General features: G+C 41.5%; 1 protein-coding gene across 2 annotated transcripts; it reads right to left on the reverse strand.

Annotated features, from left to right (window-relative positions):
* Positions 1 to 1,758: 1,758 nt before the first annotated feature.
* On the reverse strand, positions 1,759 to 18,729 carry LOC139382761 (nitric oxide synthase, inducible-like). Of its 2 annotated transcripts, XM_071126896.1 has the most exons (26): positions 18,693 to 18,729; positions 18,363 to 18,419; positions 18,168 to 18,266; positions 17,840 to 17,979; positions 17,234 to 17,396; positions 16,972 to 17,063; positions 14,898 to 15,039; positions 14,605 to 14,744; positions 13,630 to 13,804; positions 13,305 to 13,406; positions 10,319 to 10,513; positions 10,114 to 10,196; positions 8,052 to 8,196; positions 7,611 to 7,715; positions 7,453 to 7,502; positions 5,668 to 5,842; positions 5,288 to 5,420; positions 5,082 to 5,160; positions 4,785 to 4,975; positions 4,487 to 4,656; positions 4,070 to 4,280; positions 3,792 to 3,879; positions 3,522 to 3,643; positions 3,208 to 3,356; positions 2,846 to 3,040; positions 1,759 to 2,711 (listed from the first exon to the last, which is right to left on the reverse strand). In XM_071126896.1, the coding sequence occupies exons 2-26, from the start codon at positions 18,417 to 18,419 to the stop codon at positions 2,661 to 2,663; spliced, it is 3,252 nt and encodes a 1,083-aa protein (XP_070982997.1). In that variant the 5' UTR covers positions 18,693 to 18,729; the 3' UTR covers positions 1,759 to 2,660. The 2 variants fall into 2 exon arrangements, with proteins under 2 accessions (XP_070982997.1, XP_070982996.1); XM_071126895.1 differs by lacking the exon at positions 18,693 to 18,729 and having other exon boundaries at positions 2,431 to 2,711; positions 18,363 to 18,470.
* Positions 18,730 to 21,004: the final 2,275 nt, after the last annotated feature.

Genomic DNA, 21,004 nt, shown 5'->3' on the forward strand with positions numbered 1-21,004 from the left:
ACAGATCGATCAAAAACCCGTATCATCTCCTCCTTAAAGTCCTGATACTGGTTAGTACACTCAGCCCTTGCCTCCCAGATTGCCGTGCCCCACTCACGAGCCCGTCCAATAAGGAGAGATATGACGTAGGCGACACGAGCAGTGCTCCTGGAGTAAGTGTTGGGCTGGAGAGAAAACACAATATCACACTGGGTGAGGAACGAGCGGCATTCAGTGGGCTCCCCAGAGTAACACGGCGGGTTATTGATTCTGGGCTCCGGAGATTCGAAAGCCCTGGAAGTGGCCGGTGGATCGAGGCGGAGATGGTGAACCTGTTCTGTGAGGTTGGAGACTTGGGTGGCCAGGGTCTCAACGGCATGTCGAGCAGCAGACACTTCCTGCTCGTGTCTGCCTAGCATCGCTCCCTGGATCCCGACGGCTGAGTGGAGAGGATCCGAAGTCGCTGGGTCCATTCTTGGTCGGATTCTTCTGTTACGGTGCGTGAATGAGGACCCAAAAGCGAATTAACTTAAACAGAGCTTCTTTAATTACCAAACATAGGTAGGCTCAGACGGACCGGCAGATTCCGACAGGACAAGACAAGGTTACAGCAAACATGACGACAGTCTGGTTCAGACATGAAACACAACAAACAAGAATCCGACAAGGACAGGAACAAAAACAGAGAGAGATATAGGGACCTAATCAGAGGGAAAAAGGGAACAGGTGGGAAACGGGGTGACGAGGTGGTTAGGAGGAGACAAGGCACAGCTGGTGGAAATTGGGGGAGAAAAGGTAACCTAACAACGACCAGCAGAGGGAGACAGGGTGAAGGGAAAGGACAGAGACAAGACACAACATGACAGTACATGACATAAATCTTGGTTTCATTAGACCAGAGAATCTTGATTCTCATGGTCTGAGAGTCTTTATGGGACTTTTGTCAAACTCCAAGTGGGCTGTCATGTGCTTTTTACTGAGGATTGGCTTTCGTCTGGCCACTCTACCATAAAGGCCTGATTGGTGGGATTGTGTCGAGGCACAGATCTGGGGAAGGGTCCCAAAGCATTTCTGCAGCATTGAAAGTCCCCAAGAACACAGTGGTCTGGTCTCCATGATTCTTAAATGGAAGAAGTTTGGAACCACCAATACTCTTCCTAGAGCTGGCCGCCTGGCTAAACTGATCAATCAGGAGAGAGGGGCTTTGGCCAGGCTGGTTTCCAAGATTCCGATGGTCACTCTCCCAGAGCTCTATAGTTACTCTGTGGAAATGGGAGAACCTGCCAGAAGGACAACAATCTCTGCAACCCTGTCTCGGAGCACAACGGACACTTCCTTTGACCCCAAGGCCTGGTTTTTGCTCTAATATGAACTGTCAACTGTGGGACCTTATATAGACAGGTGAGTGCTTTTCAAATCATATCCAATCAATTGAAACATCTCAAGGATGATCAATGGAAACAGGATGCACCTGAGCTCAATCTCAAGTCTCATAGAAAGGGTCTGAATACTTATGTAAATAAGGTATTTCTGTTTTTTATTTAGCATAAATTTGCAAACATTTCTAAAAGCCTGTTTTTGCTTTGTCATTATGGGGTATTGTGTGTGCTGTAGATTGCTGAGGAGTTTTATTATTTAATACATTTTAGAATAAGTCTGTAATGTAACTGTTAGATGAATTTAGTAACTATGTGTTCATTAACCAATTCAATTAAACTACTCCGTCTGCTATATCAGGATTTGTAGGATACTGATAGAAATGAAGACAGAGGCCCAGTCTACAATAGTTAAATGTTTATTCACGGGAACGTTGTGGTCATAATACTATGTACATTGGTTTATATACCTCACATTTTGTCATAAATGTCCCTCCTCCTCTCAGATACAATGGCAATATAGTTCACAAGCCTTCTCACATTGTCTGCCACCTGTTAAACAATCTACTACAAGCCCAAGGTCTCTCCCCTCCCTGGGTGGGGACAGAATGTCCTGTAAGGAACACAGTATTCCAGCCGGTCTGACGATAGCTCCATTCGTTTCTAACAAGGAACAGAAAATCCTTGTTCTAATTCTTGACTAAAACTACACCTTATTTTCAGTATTATGATTATAATAAGATTCATACATTCATACAGTAACAGAGTAGTATTCTGTTTAGTTATAATTCTAAGCTAAATGTATACATAATTTAGTCATTATTCACAAAAATCCCATAACAGTAACAAAATGTGGAAAAGTGAAGGGGCAAAATCACCTCTGACTACAATGATTATGTAATGTGATTTTTTAAATGTTCAAATCACATTCTGATTGCACGCATAGTAAACATTTTCATAATACAGATTCAACAATCCCACATTCCGTTGTATTGTACAAACACTACATAGACTTAAAACCTATGCATCTGTAATCAATCTTTAATATCATCATGTGAATATAAATGTTATAATCATCTCTTCGAAATATACTTAAAGTGACATTTTTCAGGCAGAGGGCCAAAGGATGGCTAGGTGGTATGCTTGGGACCACCAACAGCTACAAACATTTTCCAAAGTGACAATCCTAAGCCATCACCAAAAACAAAAACAGGGCATCACAGGAATAGCGAAAAATCCATGTTATGTCTAGATCTTTCTCCGTCCATTGAGTTTATTCCGACAAGCCAGCAGAGCCCGACCACCTCACTTCTGAAACTGGGCTCCGAAAATGTCCTCATGGTACCTCTTCTGGATCTGCAAATAAAGAAAGAAACCATAAAAGCATGGTAAAACACTGTCTACTTACTACAGTATTGGAACTAGATTAAGAGGCATCATGGCATTCATATTAGTTTTCATATTAATGATTGAGAGGAAAGTGAACCAACCTTTAGTTGGGTCAGGTATTCTCCTGCCTGGGTGAGGGTGATACCAAGCTGGCTGCTCAGAATCTCCTGTACTGCTAGAGTAACTCCCTGGGCCATGTTCACACCCCCACACACATAGAAGTGACCCTCCTTCTGGTGCAACACACTCAGCACCTCCTCTGCCATCCTCTCCCTCAGGACATCCTGGACATAGACCTGCTCACACACAGAGGCTAAAAGTTAGGAATAGGAGGCACAGTACAGGGAAATAGGAACAATTTTAAGCTTCAATCTTCCATTGGAATCTCAAGCCAATCTGATTCAATCAAGCTTTTCAAACGCTCACTCAGTACATGATTTGTTTCAAAATGATGCAACAGTACCTTTGGGAGACCTGGCTGGCGGGAATATGCGTTGGTAACACTCTTCAGGACCCCTCGCCTTCTCATCTCCAGTGTCTCCTCTTTGTATAAATGGTCAGTCTCCGAACTCTGGCAGCCAAACACCAGGCTCATAGGACTTTCAGAGAACTCTGTCAAGACAAAACCGTAGCCCTTAAGGTCAGAGAGCTTGTATCAACAGACACACAGACAGGCACACAGACAGGCACACAGACAGGCACACAGACAGGCACACAGACAGGCACACAGACAGGCACACAGACAGGCACACAGACAGACAGGGACACACACACTACCTGGGTGTTTCATGTCGTGTAGCCGTTGTTGCCAGAAGCTTCTGAAGGGCGCGATGCCACTGCCAGCCCCCACCAGAATGACTGGAGTGCTAGGCTCTGCTGGGAGGTGGAACCCACCTGAACTGTAAACAATAACACATAATCAGTTAGCTTCACTTTAAATAATAATCTCAATTAATTTGACTGGGGATAGGCTACAACCTAGCATTTTGTGAAATTGAAGAGTGTACCAGCCTAGTGACATACAGTATGTTACAATATGTTCTATACCTGTAGATAAAACATGGTACCAGGTCTCCTTTCTTAATGGTATCCAGCCAGGTGCTGCAGACCCCGTGGTGAAGAGGACCCTGTCCATCTAGTGTAAGACCATTACAGAAAAATACAGTACAGTTACTTTCCCAGCCAAGAGATAGCAGTTCAAATTCCTTTCAAAGCATTTGATAACTGCTGTATTGTCATTTCTAAGTTGATTTGCCCTGTCCTGTACCTTGGATGAGAGTGTTTACTGCTGAATGTAAAAAAATGTCAAATCTAATGTTCTGTACCTTGTGTGTGATAGTTGAGCACTGTCAGAGTGAGATGTAGCTCGTTGGGGTGGAGCTGAGGGGAGGAGCTGATGGAGTAGAGGCGGGGCTTGAGCAGAGGTAGCTGGCTGAGGAGGAAGGCTGCAGAGAGTTCTAAAGACGGGAACTCCTCCAGGACTTCCAGGAAGTTCGGAACACGGAACATCTTCCAGGTCGTGTACTCCTGAGAGTCCTGACGGCAAATGAAGACAGAAGCTAAATAACTTGCAAAATATCTGTTGATATAATTTTTTGGAAAGTGCATAGGCTTACACAATGATTTTGACATTTTCTTCAATTCCAATAGGTAGTATGTCAAAACCTCTTCTTTCATGATATATTTCATTTTTATTTCAAAGACAATAATGAACACTAGTCCTGGAGACAAACAGAAGTTACCTTTGCCAAGGTCAGTAGACGCTGTTGGTGCCCTTCCTGTTTCGCCAACTGAGAGAGCTTGTGGAGGAGGTTCTGAGAGGGGGGCGTAGTTACATCCAGGAAGTAGGTGAGTGCCTGAGACAAAGGGCATGCTGGGGTGCGTCCAACAGTCTGCCAGTTTTTCTCATCATCTTTTGGGAAATAGAAATGCAGAGTAATCTTAATAGCGGCAATCTTTTGAAGACGTGTCTTCCTCACAAAAATTTGATTTTACCGTGGTTACCTCAATCAGCACCATTATTAATGAATAGTGTTGTACCTCGGCAGGTGTCAGAACGGTATTCCAGTCGTAGGCACTGGTTTGTTGGGGGCGTATGGGGAAGGAACTTTAGGATGCCAGCCACCAGTTGAGGGAGATTCCCTGGGAAAACACCAACATGGTCTCCTGGAGCAAAGTTCATGACCTCTGCACTTCTCTCCCTCTCCAACTCCACCAAAATGGTGGACCGGCTAGAAACAAGAATGACAATGCTGAATTAAACCCTGTCAAAATTGAGTCCTGTCAAAAACATTGAAAGAATTGCAATAATAACATGCTAGATGACAAGAACTGAACCTTGAATGGGGGCTCTGTAGATTATGTTTGCTCTTCAGTTTCATAGGGAAGACAGTTTTAGAGTGAATGGCTGAAAGTGCTGTAAAAGAGACAATGAAAATCATCACATACAACTGGCTGACTGAAATACAAGACTAGTTTATAATGCTTTATATTGCTACACCAGTCCCTTGTCAAATGTCCATCCCCTGGTCCATGTGTAGTACCTGTGATGCGGTCCTGGGGGCAGCTCTCCACTGCTACGCGGTGTCTCAGTGGGTCCCAGGCCTCGCAGAATCGCTCTGCCCCAGGGAGCTGCAGACTCAGCTGTCCCTGGATCTTGAACTCCTTATAAGCATCCTGGAAGCAGAGAAAGGGTCCTTAGGCTCAATGATTCAAAACACTACGTAGATCAATATGATATGCAAATGCTTGTGAGAGTAAAGATCATAACAGGTCTTTTTTGTAATGATACTTGAGCATATACTGTAGTAGACATACCAGGAGTATGTTAATATGTATGCTATAAAATATACTGCAAACAGGATCGTCGACACATAGCTAAGATCCACTTTTAAGAGTGTGACATCCTTCCTTGTCTGCCTACCTTGAGAGCGGTGAGAGCCCAGGCAGAGAAGGCCTCCTCCTGTCCGTTCAGTTCATCCCCCTCTCCAGTGGGGGTCACCCGCTCTGCCCCGAGCTCCTCCAGCTTGGCATCCACGGCATGGGCGAAAGCACAGAACTGTGGGTACATCCTCGAGCCCAGCCCAAACACACAGTACCTGGGGGAGGAGAGGGGAGATAAGACCAGTTTCAAAACTAAAGAGGTGTCTGAGAAACTGCAACTTCATCAAATTAGTACATCTTAAAGGTATGTACGTGCCTTCAGAAAGTATTCAGTCCCCTTGACTTTTTCCACATTTTGTTAGGTTACAGCCTTATTCTAAAATGATTAAATAGTTTTTTTCCCCCCTCTATCTACACGCAATACTCCATAATGACAAAGCAAAAACGGTTTATTTTTTGTGCTAATTTATCACATTTACATAAGTATTCAGACCCTTTACTCAGTACTTTGTTGAAGCACCTTTGGTAGCAATTACAACCTTGAGTCTTCTTGGGTATGATGCTACAATCTTGGCACACCTGTATTTGGGGAGTTTCTCCCATTCTTCTCTGTAGATCCTCCCAAGCTCGGTCAGGTTGGATGGGTCGCGTTGCTGCATAGCTGTTTTCAGGTCTCTCCAGAGATGTTCAATCGGGTTCTAACTCTGGCTGGGCCACTCAAGAACATTCAGAGACTTGTCCCGAAGCCAGTCCTGCGTTGTCGTGGCTGTGTGCTTAGGGTCATTGTACTATTGGAAGGTGAACTTTTCCCCAGTCTGAGGTCTTGAGCGCTCTGGAGCAGGTTTTCATCAAGGATCTCTCTGTTCTTTGCTCTGTTCATCTTTCCCTCGATCCTGACTAGTCTCCCAGTTCCTGCTGCTGAAAAACACCCCTACAGCATGATGCTGCCACCACCATGCTTCACCGTAGGAATGGTGCCAGGTTTCCTTCTGACGTGACGCTTGGCATTCAGGCCAAAGAGTTGAATCTTGGTTTCATCAGACCAGATAATCTTGTTTCTCATGGTCTGAGAGTCTTTAGCTGCAGAGATGGTTGTCCTTCTGGAAGGTTCTCCCATCTCCACAGAGAAATTCTAGAGCTCTGTCAGAGTGATCATCGGGTTCTTAGTCACCACCCTGACCAAGGCCCTTCTCCCCAGTTTGCTCAGTTCAGCCGGGCGGCCAGCTCTAGGAAGAGTATTGGTGGTTCCAAACTTCTTCCATTTAAGAATGATGGAGGCCACTGTGTTCTTGGGGACCTTCAATGCTGCCAAAATGTTTTGGTACCCTTCCCCAGAACTGTACCTCGACACAATCCTGTCTCGGAGCTCTACGGACAATTCCTCCGACCTCATGGCTTGGTTTTTGCTTTGACATGCACTGTCAACTGTGGAACCTTATATTGACATGTGTGTGCCTTTCCAAATCATGTCCAAACAATTGATTTTACCACAGGTGAACTCCATGGATGATCAATGGAAACAGGATGCACATGACCTTACTTTCAAGTCTCATAACAAAGGGTCTGAATACTTATGTAAACAAGTTATTTCTGCATTTCTTTTTTTGTTGTTGCAAAAAAGTCTTAAAACCTGTTTTTTCTTAGTCATTATTGGGTATTGTACGTAGATTGCTGAGGATTAAAAAATATATAAATAATTTAGAATAAGGCTAGAACGTAACAAAATGTGGAAAAAGTCAAGGGGGTCTGATTCCAAAGGCACTCTACATGTACAGCCCAATACAGAGAGGACATTGCAGAGAGAAATGCTTGAGATACTACTTACCTTAACTTGTTCCTGAGATACTGCAAGGAGAAAAGCTGTTTCTTAAAACTCTAGAGAAATAAATATTAACATGTGTTGAATATTGAGACATTACATTTTATAAATGTGGGGGAAAATACTTGTTAATATCTTCAAAATACAGAAACACAAAAACACACCTCTCCATTTCCAGGGGAGTCTCCATTCCCAAAGGTGCTAGTTACCACAACCAGAAGGCTCTCCTGTTCCATGTCACTGAAGTTATAGTCCTCCATACAGAGCAACTTTAAAGATATACAGAGCAGCTTTAGTTAACTTTGTAAACATTCTGGGCAATTTTGAGGACATTAGTGACTTAAGACATCAGATTGTACATTATTGTACATTATACAAGCATTATACATTATACAAGCACATCTACTTGCTAACTCCCCGTTATGTGTTCTGCAAATTAACTCTTACTGAGCTCAATATAGTCCTCACATACATATAGATTCCAATTAAACTAGAATTTTACATTTATTCACAGTGGTTAACACACACACAAATGCCCTGAAGCACATTAGACTGAGGCAGTAAGCCCTCTATCAGCCTTAATATATATTAGATAGATCTCCTACCCTGGAGTTGAAGGCACTGTTTAGCATGGAGTTCAGTCTCTGGGCCAATGTCTGTGATTTCCCTGTTTCAGTAGCGTACAGAACAGTGCAACGCACCCTTTTAGCCAGCACTCTGCTCATGAGGGTGGAAGAAAAGAGCGCCGCCCTATAGGAAGGAACCAGACATGAATGATAATACTTTGTAATGCATTATGAGCATGGCTTAGCTCAACCTCAACCATTATGTGCATTTACAATGGCTGGCGAAAGTTTTCACCCCCCTTGGCATTTTTCCTTTTTTGTTGCCTTACAACCTGGATTTAAAATAGATTTTGGGAAGGTTTGTATCATTTGATTTACACAACCTATTTGAAGATGCAAAATATTTATTGTGAAACAAACAAGAAATAAGTCAATACTTTGTAGAGCCACCTTTTGCAGCAATTACAGTTGCAAGTCTCTTGGGGTATGTCTCTATAAGCTTGGCACATCTAGCCACTGGGATTTTTGCCCATTCTTCAAGGCAAAACTGCTCCAGCTCCTCCAAGTTGGATGGGTTCCGCTGGTGTACAGCAATCTTTAAGTCATACCACAGCTTTTCAATTGGATTGAGGTCTGGGCTTTGACTGGGCCATTCCAAGACATTTAAATGTTTCCCCTTAAACCACTCAAGTGTTGCTTTAGCAGTGTGCTTAGGGTCATTGTCCTGCTGGAAGGTGAACCTCCATCCCAGTCTCAAATCTCTGGAAAACTGAAACAGGTTTTACTCAAGGATTTCCCTGTATTTAGCGCCATCCATCATTCCTTCAATTCTGACCAATTTCCCAGTGCCTGCCGCCGAAAAACATCCCCACAGCATGATGCTGCCACCACCATGGGTTTGTGCCAGACATAGCATTTTCCTTGATGGCCAAAAAGCTAAATTTTAGTCTCATCTGACCAGAGTACCTTCGTCCATATGTTTGGGGAGTCTCCCACATGCCTTTTATTTTTTCTTTAAGCAATGGCTTTTTTCTGGCCACTCTTCCGTAAAGCCCAGCTCTGTGGAGTGTACGGCTTAAAGTGGTCCTATGGACAGATACTCCAATCTCCGCTGTGGAGCATTGCACAGCGGAGATTGGGGGTTATCAGGGTTATCTTTGGTCTCTTTGTTGCCTCTCTGATTAATACCCTCCTTGCCTGGTTCGTGAGTTTTGGTGGGCGGCCCTCTTGGCAGGTTTGTTGTGGTGCCATATTCTTTCCATTTTTTAATAATGGATTTAATGGTGCTTGATGTGATGTTCAAAGTTTAGGCTATTGTTTTATAACCCAACCCTGATCTGTACTACCCAACCCTGATCTGTCCACAATATTGTCCCTGACCTGTTTGGAGAGCGCCTTGGTCTTCATGGTGCCGCTTGCTTAGTGGTGTTGCAGACTCTGGGGCCTTTTAGAACAGGTGTATGTATACTGAGATCATCTGACAGATCATGTGACAATTACACACAGGTGGACTTTATTTAAGTAATTATGTGACTTCTGAAGGTAATTGGTTGCACCAGATGTTATTTAGGGGCTTCATAGCAAAGGTGGGGAATACATATGCACGCACCACTTTTCATATATTTATTTATTTTTTGCATTTTTGAAAAAGTTATATTTTCATTTCGCCAATTTTGACTATTTTGCGTTTGTCTATTACATAAAATACAAAATAAAAATAAATTGAAATTACAGGTGCAATGCATCAAAATGGAGCGGCAGGGTAGCCTAGTGGTTAGAGTGTTGGAATAGTAACCAAATGGTTGCAAGTTCAAATCCCCGAGCTGGCAAGGTACAAATCTGTCGTTCTGCCCCTGAACAAGCAGTTAACGCAGTTTTCCTAGGCCGTCATTGAAAATAAGAATTTGTTCTTAACTGACTTGCCTAGTTAAATAAAGGTAAAATAAATACAAATAGGAAAAATGCCAAGAAGGATGAATACTTTTGCAAGGCACTGTATAGCTGTGTCAATGATATGATTAGGACTGCATTATAATTTATAACTCATCATGAATGTGTTTATAAATCATTACAGATATGGTTGTCATAGTCATAAGATTACCTGGCCACCGCTTTGAAGCTGATCTGTTGCTTCTTCAGGCACATCTCTCCATTTCTCCAGACATGGGTCATCCAGGGGTCAGGCTTTGAACAACAACAACAGTCACAGACGATCCTATAGCAACTGCCCTGTAATTCTGTAAGGTGAACCTTAACCAGATGAATTATATAGCATGCACAATACAGGATGGTGTCTCAGAACCTACTTGGTAGTAGAAGAAGGGAGAGAGGATGTAGTTGACCATCTCCTGGTGGAAGATGGGGGTGAGAGAGCCAGACATGGGAGGAACCAGCCAGGCCCAGTCTGCAGGGCAGCCGCCGCGCAGCCGGAACTCTGTCTCCAAGTGCTTCATGAAGGACTCGGCTGCAGAGTGGTGGTCTGTGATGGTTACCTTGTTCTTCTGCAGTGTACAGTAATGAGACAAAAGGAGTGCATTTATCTCAAGGAAAACTCCAGATGACGGCTGAACCATTGTCATTGTAGTGTAGCATCCTTTGGCAAAATAGCATTAATACTTTAATGCAGGGAAACTTAAATCAGTTTTATATAAGTTCTCCCAGCATGTTACATGTGCAACCAGAGAGAAAAAAATTCTAGACCACCTTTACTCCACACACAGAGACGTGTACAAAGCTCTCCCTCACCCTCCATTAGCAAATCTGACCAGAACTCTATCTTCCTGATTCCTGCTTACAAGCAAAAACTAAAGCAGGTAGTACCAGTGACTCGCTCAATACGGAAGTGGTCAGATGACGCAGATGCTAAGCTACAGGACTGTTTTGCTAGCACAGACTGGAATATGTTCTGGGATTCTTCCAATGGCATTGAGGAATACACCACATCAGCTTCATCAATAAGTGCATGGATGACGTCGTCCCTACAGTGACCATATGTACATAACCCAACCAGAAGCCATGGATTACAGGCAACATCCTCACTGAGGTAAAGGGTAGAGCTGCCGCTTTCGAACCCAGACGCTTAGAAGAAATCCCGCTATGCCCTCCAACAAACAGGCAAAGTGTCAATACAGGAATAAGATTGAATCCTACTACACCGGCGCCGATGCTCGTCGGAAGTGGCAGGGCTTGCAAACTATTACGGACTACAACGGAAAGCACAGCCATGAGCTGACCAGTGAAGCAAGCCTACCAGATGAGCTGAATGACTTTGATTCGCGATTCGAGGCAAGCAACACTGAAGCATTCATGAGAGCAACAGCTGTTCCGGACGTCTTTCTGATCACGCTCTCTGTTGCCGATGTAAGACCTCTAAAAAGGTCAACATTCACAAGGCCGCAGGGCCAGACGGATTACCAGGATGTGTACTCTGAGCATGTGTTAAACCAGCTGGTAAGTGTCTTCACTGACATTTTCAACCTGTCCCTGCCCGAGTCTGTAATACCAACATGTTTCAAACAGACCACCATAGTCCCTGTGCCCAAGAACACCAAGGTAACCAGCCTAAATGACTACTGACCCGCAGCACTCACGTCTGTAGTCATGAAGTGCTTTGAAAGGCTGGTCATGGCTCACATCAACACTATTATCCCAGACACCCTAGACCCACTCCAATTTGCATACCGCCCCAACAGATCCACAGATGACGCAATCTCTATTGCAATTCACACTGCCCTTCCCACCTGGACAAAAGGAAGACCTACGTGAGAATGCTGTTCATTGACTACAGCTCAGCGTTCAACAACATAGTGCCTACAAAGCTCATCACTAAGCTAAGGACCCTGGGACTAAACACTTCCCTTTGCAACTGGATCTTGGACTTCCTGATGGGCTGCCTACACACAGGTGGTAAGGGTAGGTAACAACACATCTTCCAGGCTGATCCATAACACGGGGGCCCCTCAGGGGTGCGTGCTCAGTCCCCTCCTGTACTCCCTGTTCACCCATGACTGCATGGCCAAGCTCGACCCCAAAGCCATCATTAAGTTTGCTGACAACACAACAGTGGTTGTTATCCTGGACGTGTGGTGCCAGGATAACAACCTCTCCCTCAACATGATCAAGACAATGGAGATGATTGTGGACTATAGGAAAAGGAGGGCCGAGCACACCCCATTCTCACCGACGGGGCTGTAGTAGAGCAGGTTGAGAGCTTCAAGTTCCTTGGCGTCCACATCACCAACGAACTGTCATAGTCCAAACACACCAAGACAGTCATGAAGAGGGCACTACAATGCCTATTGCCCCTCAGGAGACTGAAGTGATTTGGCATAGGTCCTCAGATCCTCAAAAAGTTCTACAGCTGCACCATCGATAGCATCCTGAATGGTTGCATCACTGCCTGGTATGGCAACTGCTCGGTTTCCGACCGCAAGGCACTACAGAGGGTAGTGCGTATGGCCCAGTACATAACAGAGGCCAAGCGTCCTGCCATCCAGGAACCCTATACCAGGCGGTGTCAGAGGAAGGTCCTAAACATTTCCAAAGACTCCAGCCACTCTAGTCGTAAAATGTTCTCTGCTACCGCACGGCAAGTGGTACCGGAGCGCAAAGTCTAGGTCCAAACTGCTTCTTAACAGCTTCTACCCCACTCCTGAACAGATAACCAAATGACAACCCGGACTATTTGCATTGACCCCCCGATTTTTACACTGCTGCTACTCTGTTTAATTATCTATGCATAGTCACTTTACCTCTACCTACATGTACATATTACCTCAATTACTTCAACTAACCTGTGCCCCCGCACTTTAAGTCTGTACCAGTACCCCTGTATATTGCCTCGCTACTGTTATTTTAGTTTTGCTCTTGAATTATTGGTTATTTTTCTATTTTTGTCTTTTTTTCATTTTTATTTGTATTTATTTATTGTTTACTTCAGTTTATCTAGGAAATACTTTCTTAACACATATTTTTTTCTTAAAACTGCATTGTTGTTTAAGGGCTTGTAAGTAAGCGTTTCACTGTAAGGTCTACAATTGTACCTGTTGTATTCGGCGCATGTGACAAATTAAAATGGATTTGATTTGATTAGAAAATTGTAGGTATTTAAAAAAAATGTAACAAAACAGCAACAAGAACATAACTTGGGATTTCTACTGGTAATAACATAATTCAACAGGCACTCGTACATCTGAGCTATCTTTTTTGTAGGCAGGCGCATGGTAACAGTTGAATAAGATGAGAAAAAATAATAACATGCCTTTGGATTGGCCCTGTATATGTGAAGGTTACCTGGAAACTGTATATGACTGCAACATTGATGGTCACCAAGGCCTGGTCCTTCCACAGTGAGGACAGCTTGTGTGTCTCCAGGCCCATCCTGCGACCCACTTCCTGTATGGACAGGAAGCCAAAACATTCTCATCCATTGCATCATTGTCAAGTCAGCCAGAAATGTGTTGCAGAAGCGTGAAACAAGAAAACATTTTTAAACAGAAAATTAGACTTTTGGTTATTGCTGATGAGGTTTCCTCCTCCATTTCAAAACATATGCTAATCCTGATGAGCACAACCCTGTGCTGTAGCCATGGTGATTACCTATGAAAGTGAGTCTTACCTCCAAGATGTTATAACGCTGATAGTCACAGAAATCCCTCACGCCAATCTCAGTGCCCATGTACCAGCCATTAAAGGGACAGGCTGGGAATTCAAGTCCACCAATCTCCATCAGCATGTTGGACACCGCAGGCAGAGCATACCACTTCAGTCCTAGGTCTTGGAACCACTTATGCCTAATGACAAAAGAGCAACACAATATATCTGATAATAATATATAAAAGAACATGCCCAAAAACACCACCACTAGGATAGATGTGGTTAGTTTCTGTAGTGAATCATTCAGTCCTCAATGTGACATCTTTTTCATACACAATGAGTTACATACGCACAGTTGTGCTCACTCTACCAAAGGTGCTTGAGACACTTCACTCAATTCAGTATTGTGTCCAGTGAAACGAATGAAGGACCACTTTGGAGTGGTTAGACATTGAAATAAAAGAAAATGGTACAGGTCATTGGGCCCTCCTAGAGCTGGCTTTGGGAAACTATTTGGATAAAGGAATGTTGCCTTGCAGACAAGTTCTATAGAGCTCTTCACTCTCTCCCATTCAGCTCCGTTCCTCAAGAGCTCCAGACGGCTGATTTAAAAACAACTATTTTATAATTCAAGCTCTTGAGCAACTGTGGGCAATGGTTTGAATTTACCCAGGCAGCTACATAACACATTGACTTAATTAGATAACTACTACTTAAAAACATCACCATGGCTATGGAGGCGTGATGGTCTGAATCCTATGTTTCTCTGATGAATGCAATCAATGGCAAATCTAGTATGGAATCAAACTGATTTGCATACACGCGTGTCATAACATAACTGCTATGTAGTGGTATCATAACCAAGCAACATCTCTTTACCAATGAAAGTCATTGTATGTAGTGGAATAGCTATGATAACTCTGCAGGCTTGACCTTGTATTTGTTCTCAAAAGTGTGTTTAGATAACCATCCAATAGAAACCAAACAAGTCACTCACTGGGGGTGTTCCATGGAAACCTCCAGGATCAGGTGTGGAGGGATTTCATAAAGGTCTGGGTCCTCCCCGTTGACCTGCAGGACTAGTGGCAACACATCGAAGAGGCCGTATTGAGGTTTCCATCCAAGCTGGATACAGATCTTTAAGAACACAGGACAAAAGTAACTAACTTTTAAAAATGTATCTTTTCAAATGAACACATACAGTATCTGAGCTCTATCTTAGATGTTTGAATGGATGTTATTGAAATAGCTGGGGTAGAGCATGGTGGCTATAGCTACTGGATATAGTACCTTAGTGAATTCTACACTGGATGGGTCTCCCTGAATACTGCCATCAGGCATCTGGTAACCTGCATACTTCAACAACTGGCTGTTCCACACCCGGAAATCATGCCCGTCTTCCTTTCTCGGAGGAAAGACGGTAATCGCAGACCTGAAATAAATAAGACACAGGAAGAAGATCTGTAATAACATATGGACAAACTAAAATACTCATGGAAGGACCTTGAAAAACTGTCCCTTAACAAAGTGAATGACCTATAGCAGGGTTCTGTAATGCTTGTCGTCTGGGGAAGGAGAGGAGGACCAAGGTGCAGCGTGGTAAGTGTTCATATTTTAAATATTTGAATGAACACTGAAAACAAAACAAACAACCAACGAACAGTCCTGTAAGGTGCAACACAACACTAAACAGAAAATAACCACCCACAAAACACAATGGAAAACAGGCTACCTAAATATGGTTCTCAATCAGGGACAACGAATGACAGCTGCCTCTGATTGAGAACCATACCAGGCCAAACACAGAAATAGAAAATCATAGACAAATTAACATAGACAACCCACCCAACTCACGCCCTGACCATACTAAAACAAAAGACAAAACAAAGGAACTAAGGTCAGAATGTGACAGGTTCCCCAATATGCAGCCCATGGGCAATTTTATTTGTTTTCTGAGGAAGAAATGTATAAATAGCCTAATCATTTTTGTTGTTGACATAAAAACTAACACAGTCACTAGGAAATCAGCTCAAATCAGCTTAATGCATAAATAGAGAGGCATATGTGATCGTATCCCAATGTAATCAAGGTTTGAAATTATTCTGTTTTTCTCAAATAATATATCTGTTTGGGATTCTTACAGTCAATATGCAGCGTACAAATGATTTATAACTATGTTCTGGCCCCCCGACCACCTGCTCAAGGAAAAATTGAGGACCCCTGACCTACAGTATTGCCCTCACGGAGTAAAGGGTTGAAGGTTCAAGTCAAGGGCAAGAAATAACATGTGATACAGGTGTATTAGCAGAATGTATTTTACAATTGTACATTTACATTTTTGTATTTTAGGAGACACTCTTATCCAGAGCAACTTACAGTTAGTGAATGATTTACAGTTAGTGGAACAAACCTGTAGTTTACATTTGACACATTTCTAACTTCACACAAAGTCAGTGGTGTAAAGTACTTAAGTAAAAATAATATGTAAATACTTCAGTAGTTTTTGGGGGTATCTGAGCTTTACTATTCATATTTTTGGCAACTTATACTTTAATTTCACTACATTCCTAAAGAAAATAATGTACTTTTTACTCCATACATTTTCCCTGACACCCAAAAGTACTTGCTACATTTTGACAGGAAAACTTATCGAGAGAACATCCCTGGTCATCCCTACTGCCTCTGATCTGGCAGACTCACTAAACACAAAAGCTTCTTCATAAATTATGCCTGAGTGTTGTCAATAAAAAAATAAAAAATAAAATTGTGTCACCTGGTTTGATTAATATAAGAAAGTTGAAATTATTTATAATTTTACTTTTGATACTTAAGTAACGTTACATTTTAGTAATTCAATTTACTTTTGACACTTAAGTATATTTGAAACCAAATACTTTTACACTTTTACTCAAGTAGTATTTTACTTGGTGACTTTCCCTTTTACTTGAGTCATTTTATATCAAGTCATCTTAACTTTTACTCAAGTATGACAATTGAGTACCTTTTCCACCACTGCACTGAGTTGAGAGTTTTCCTTTGAAGAGATTGTCTTGGTGTTTTCTGCCCTCTCCTATGATCTCATACTTCCAATCCTTTCATGTTTTACGAGGAATTCTGCATTAGTTAGGCTACCTCAGAAAGTAGGGCTGTCGGTCACCTAGGACTAGATTAAATCCGTGCGTCTAAAATGCACGCTATAGCCCGATTTAAATGGAAAGCCAATGTTGCTGTGTTCGTTGAGACTTCATTCACGTTAACGCTGCATATGATGGCTCAATAGAAAATGACCTTTCAATTACAATCGCGCTATAATGCGGATGTTCCACGCAGCGGATTTAATTTAGCCCCTTTTCTTTCTGTTTACCTTAGGTTTCCTCCATTTGTGGCAAACTGTAAGTGTTCGCACAGAAACTGGAACATTTCCTGAGTAGTCTTGCACTTTCTGGCATCAAACAGCTGCAGAACAATCCAAGAAACATGTATCATTAATTAGGTTAACCTACACATAGAACACACACGCCCATGTTAATGCATGAAAAACACAAACAACAATAGATACTGAGATTGATACCCAATAGATAATGAGAAACATAAATGTATCTCTTCTGCCTTGTATGTTTTCTTACTTGTAAATTGGACCACTGAATCCTGCCGATGCATCTTGGGGCGTTCCTCCATGCTTGCCGAGCACCAAACGCTAATTCCTCAACAGTCAATTGATAGGTTCCTGTGGAATCTATCTCCATAGTAATTTCCTCCAATCTGGCGAGGTGGTGTTCAATTTTGGGGCTATGCATTTGGGATTAAATTAGGATATGTGTAAATCATGGAAAACAAACAAATAGTACAATATAGAGGGGATACAATATTTTTCCATTACAAACCTTTTGTAAGGCCCACATAGATACTTCATAAATTATCTATAAACAAATTCGTACAATAGGCTATAAAGGCTAACTGGAGTAACTAGTTTCCCACACAGTCATAATTTATGAAGCATCTACGAAGGCCTTGTACAGTAAAGGGTTTATAAAGGCTCTTAAATGAACGACAGAAAATATAGGCTACAAACTATAAATGCCTATAAGGCATTAAACAATATTGCATTATTAACCAACAGTGTGTATTTGACAGATGCTACACTTAGTGGTGTCAGGCAATGGGTTGAACACATTTGGAATAATAATAATAATCGTCATCGTCTTTAGAGAAGAATTACACTTATTACTTACATTTTAAAGGACTTGTAGTATTGGTTGATTAGGTCGATAGCCTGAGGTAGGATTTCAAGAGTAGAAACTTTGGGACCGCGCAATAGAGCCTTCGGAGTCATGACAGAACCTTCACAAACTTTTGATGTGCATGGTTGGTTCTGTATATGAAATAAAATAAGAGCGTTTCAATTAAAAGCCATTGCCTTATTTTATAGTGTTCAATCTTTTATGAAATAGAAAACACTACAATTCAGGCGCAGCTTCAAATTTTGAGCAAAATAGCTAAACAAATAAATTGCGGTACAATACCACGCCACACACAAAGCATCATAAACTGTAAACGCACCTTGACTGCCTGGTGGTGCAGCATGTCTTTGAGACTTGAGCCATCCTTCACGTTACGCACGGGTATAGAAAACGGACACCTGTTGGCTCTCGTTTCCCACTATTTGATGAACATCCAGGAGAAACGGGTTAAACTTATGTCGCTTGCTTTAAGCACATTTTCTACATTTATTTCGTCTGTAATCTCAATTCTTACCTTATTTGGTTTAGTCTGGTGAGACAGTTTGGTTTCATCATCCTGAAGCAGCTTCATCTTCATAATTGTAAAATAAATGCAGTTCATTATCATATTTGGAAATGCCATTTATCTAAATGATTCAAAATGTAAGTGCTTATAGGTTATTTTACTTTGAGTTAAATCATTTTAAGTTCATTGAGTAACAAACAAATATTAATATTTTGTTTGATTAAAGTAAAAAAACAAATGTTAAAGTTAAAATGTGCTCAATAGCTTTCAGTGTTGTGGCATAAACTCTTAAAAACGTTCGAATTTAAATTATATAGTAATCCCGGTATGTATTCTTACCTTGAACTCAAGGTGAGGTGAGCATCAATTCCTCTCTGAAATTTTCCTCCGGAGTTTTTTCCATTTATACCTGCCTGTAACGAAACTTGGGCAGGCTTATAGGGACCTGCCCCTGTTGTGTTACAGGCAGGTAGACTATCATGAATTACAAATAACATTTTTGTGGCCAGCTTGTTTTTGAGGTAGGTCTAATTGAATCTGGCTTGGTTTCAACACATTGTTTGGCAATCCCCATTAGAAATTAAAGACTGTAACAAACAGGTGGGAAAAATCCCTTTAGAAATACAATATTGAATTCCCACAGATCTGTTGAGGCATTCATTAAATATGCAGTACATTCATTACATGACAAGACACAGCAGATGGATCAACTGAAATGCTGTGTTTTTGCAATAAATTGCATTTTTGTAAGACATTTCTCACATAATTTCACGTTTTCTAGTTTTGGATGACAACTGCAAAGCGTAGACATCAAATCAAAATAAAATGTTATTTGTCACATACGCCGAATACAAGCCCTTAACCAACAATGCAGTTCAAGAAATAGAGTTAAGAAAGTATTTACTAAATAAACTAAAGGAAAAGGGAAAATAAAAAAAGAGCACAGTAAAATAATAAGAGTCTATATGCATGGGGTACCAGTACCGAGTCAGTGTGCTGGGGTACAGGCAATGTAAATAGGCCACTATGTAACAGAATATAACATCATAAAAAGGGTAAATCCACATGAATTCAATCATTTTTTGAAAGCATCCTTTCATTACAAGTTTGCCCTGTAATCAGGCCAGGGATGATGTCCAGATGTATGGTTGTTTCCCGGAGCATCGGGGAAATAGAGTTATGCGTTTGATGTTATGGAAAACAAGACAGCTTCCTGGGTTGCATCACCTACATGTACAAGGTATCAGGAAAGGGAGGGTGCATTTGAGAAAAGTATTTCCTGATTTGGAGCCAGGCTTGTACAAGGAAGCACTTGGGTGCCAAGTGCTTCTCTCACATTGGTTGCTAATTGCCTTACTCAATATTTAACTATGTGACGTGAGTACATTTTTGGAAAGGAATCAAGGAAGTTGGACAACATCTCATATCCCCATTCCTGAACTCTGAGAGTTATTCTGATACAGCCTGATCACCTGCATCGTGTTGGTGTGTGAGTCAAGACTGAAGCATCTCCAGATGAGATATACCTGAAGGAAGACAAGAGAGCGGGAAAAAAAGCTTCCTTCTTATTGGAAATATACTGTACAGTCATCATGCTCCACAGAACAAGGTGGTATTTTATATATTGAAACTAGCTCAACCCCAATCGGTCTGTCAAAAGTTATACTCCTCTGAACTGTATTGTACCTAAAAAGTCAGACAAGTTGCACCCAAGTGCCTTTATTTATTTACCACTGTGTGCTCTGTATTGCTGTAATTATACATCTATACCAGTAAATAAAATGGTTGTTGCTGGAATATTCAGGTTTATTGTTTCAGGTTTATTGTTTCAGGTTTATTGTATTCAGGTTTATTGTATTCAGGTTTATTGTTTCAGGTTTATTGTATTCAGGTTTATTGTTTCAGGTTTATTGTTTCAGGTTTATTGTATTCAGGTTTATTGTATTCAGGTTTATTGTTTCAGGTTTATTGTTTCAGGTTTATTGTTTCAGGTTTATTGTTTCAGGTTTATTGTATTCAGGTTTATTGTTTCAGGTTTATTGTTTCAGGTTTATTGTTTCAGGTTTATTGTATTCAGGTTTATTGTTTCAGGTTTATTGTTTCAGGTTTATTGTATTCAGGTTTATTGTTTCAGGTTTATTGTTTCAGGTTTATTGTATTCAGGTTTATTGTTTCAGGTTTATTGTTTCAGGTTTATTGTATTCAGGTTTATTGTATTCAGGTTTATTGTTTCAGGTTTATTGTATTCAGGTTTATTGTTTTAGGTTTATTGTTTCAGGTTTATTGTATTCAGGTTTATTGTTTCAGGTTTATTGTTTCAGGTTTATTGTATTCAGGTTTATTGTATTCAGGTTTATTGTATTCAGGTTTATTGTTCAGGTTTATTGTTTCAGGTTTATTGTTTCAGGTTTATTGTGTTCAGGTTTAAGTTATCTGTGTGTATTGGTTGGCCTAAAAGATGTTACCATTGTACTGTATATCCACACTTTGTATAGGGTACCCAAGAACTGTAAGGATTCTTATTATAGTTTTGTGATTGTTCATTTTGATAAAAACAGGTTTTTATTTTTTTAAGTGTTAGGGACAGAAAGTATCCTATGCATGGGAGTTTTGTGGGGGGGAGGGGGGGGGGGGGGTCGTCCCTTCATGCC

This window comes from Oncorhynchus clarkii, chromosome 24 (genome assembly GCF_045791955.1).
Source record: "Oncorhynchus clarkii lewisi isolate Uvic-CL-2024 chromosome 24, UVic_Ocla_1.0, whole genome shotgun sequence".
Lineage (NCBI taxonomy): Eukaryota > Metazoa > Chordata > Actinopteri > Salmoniformes > Salmonidae > Oncorhynchus > Oncorhynchus clarkii.

Coding starts and splice junctions, on each gene's coding strand:
- LOC139382761 (XM_071126895.1), bottom strand. CDS start 18,470: ATGGCATTTCCAAATATGATAATGAACTGCATTTATTTTACAATTATG. Junction 15,040..16,971: donor ACAAATGGAGGAAACCTAAG/GTAAACAGAAAG, acceptor TATTTATTTCAG/GTCTGCGATTACCGTCTTTC. Junction 10,514..13,304: donor CAGTCATATACAGTTTCCAG/GTAACCTTCACA, acceptor TGTACACTGCAG/AAGAACAAGGTAACCATCAC.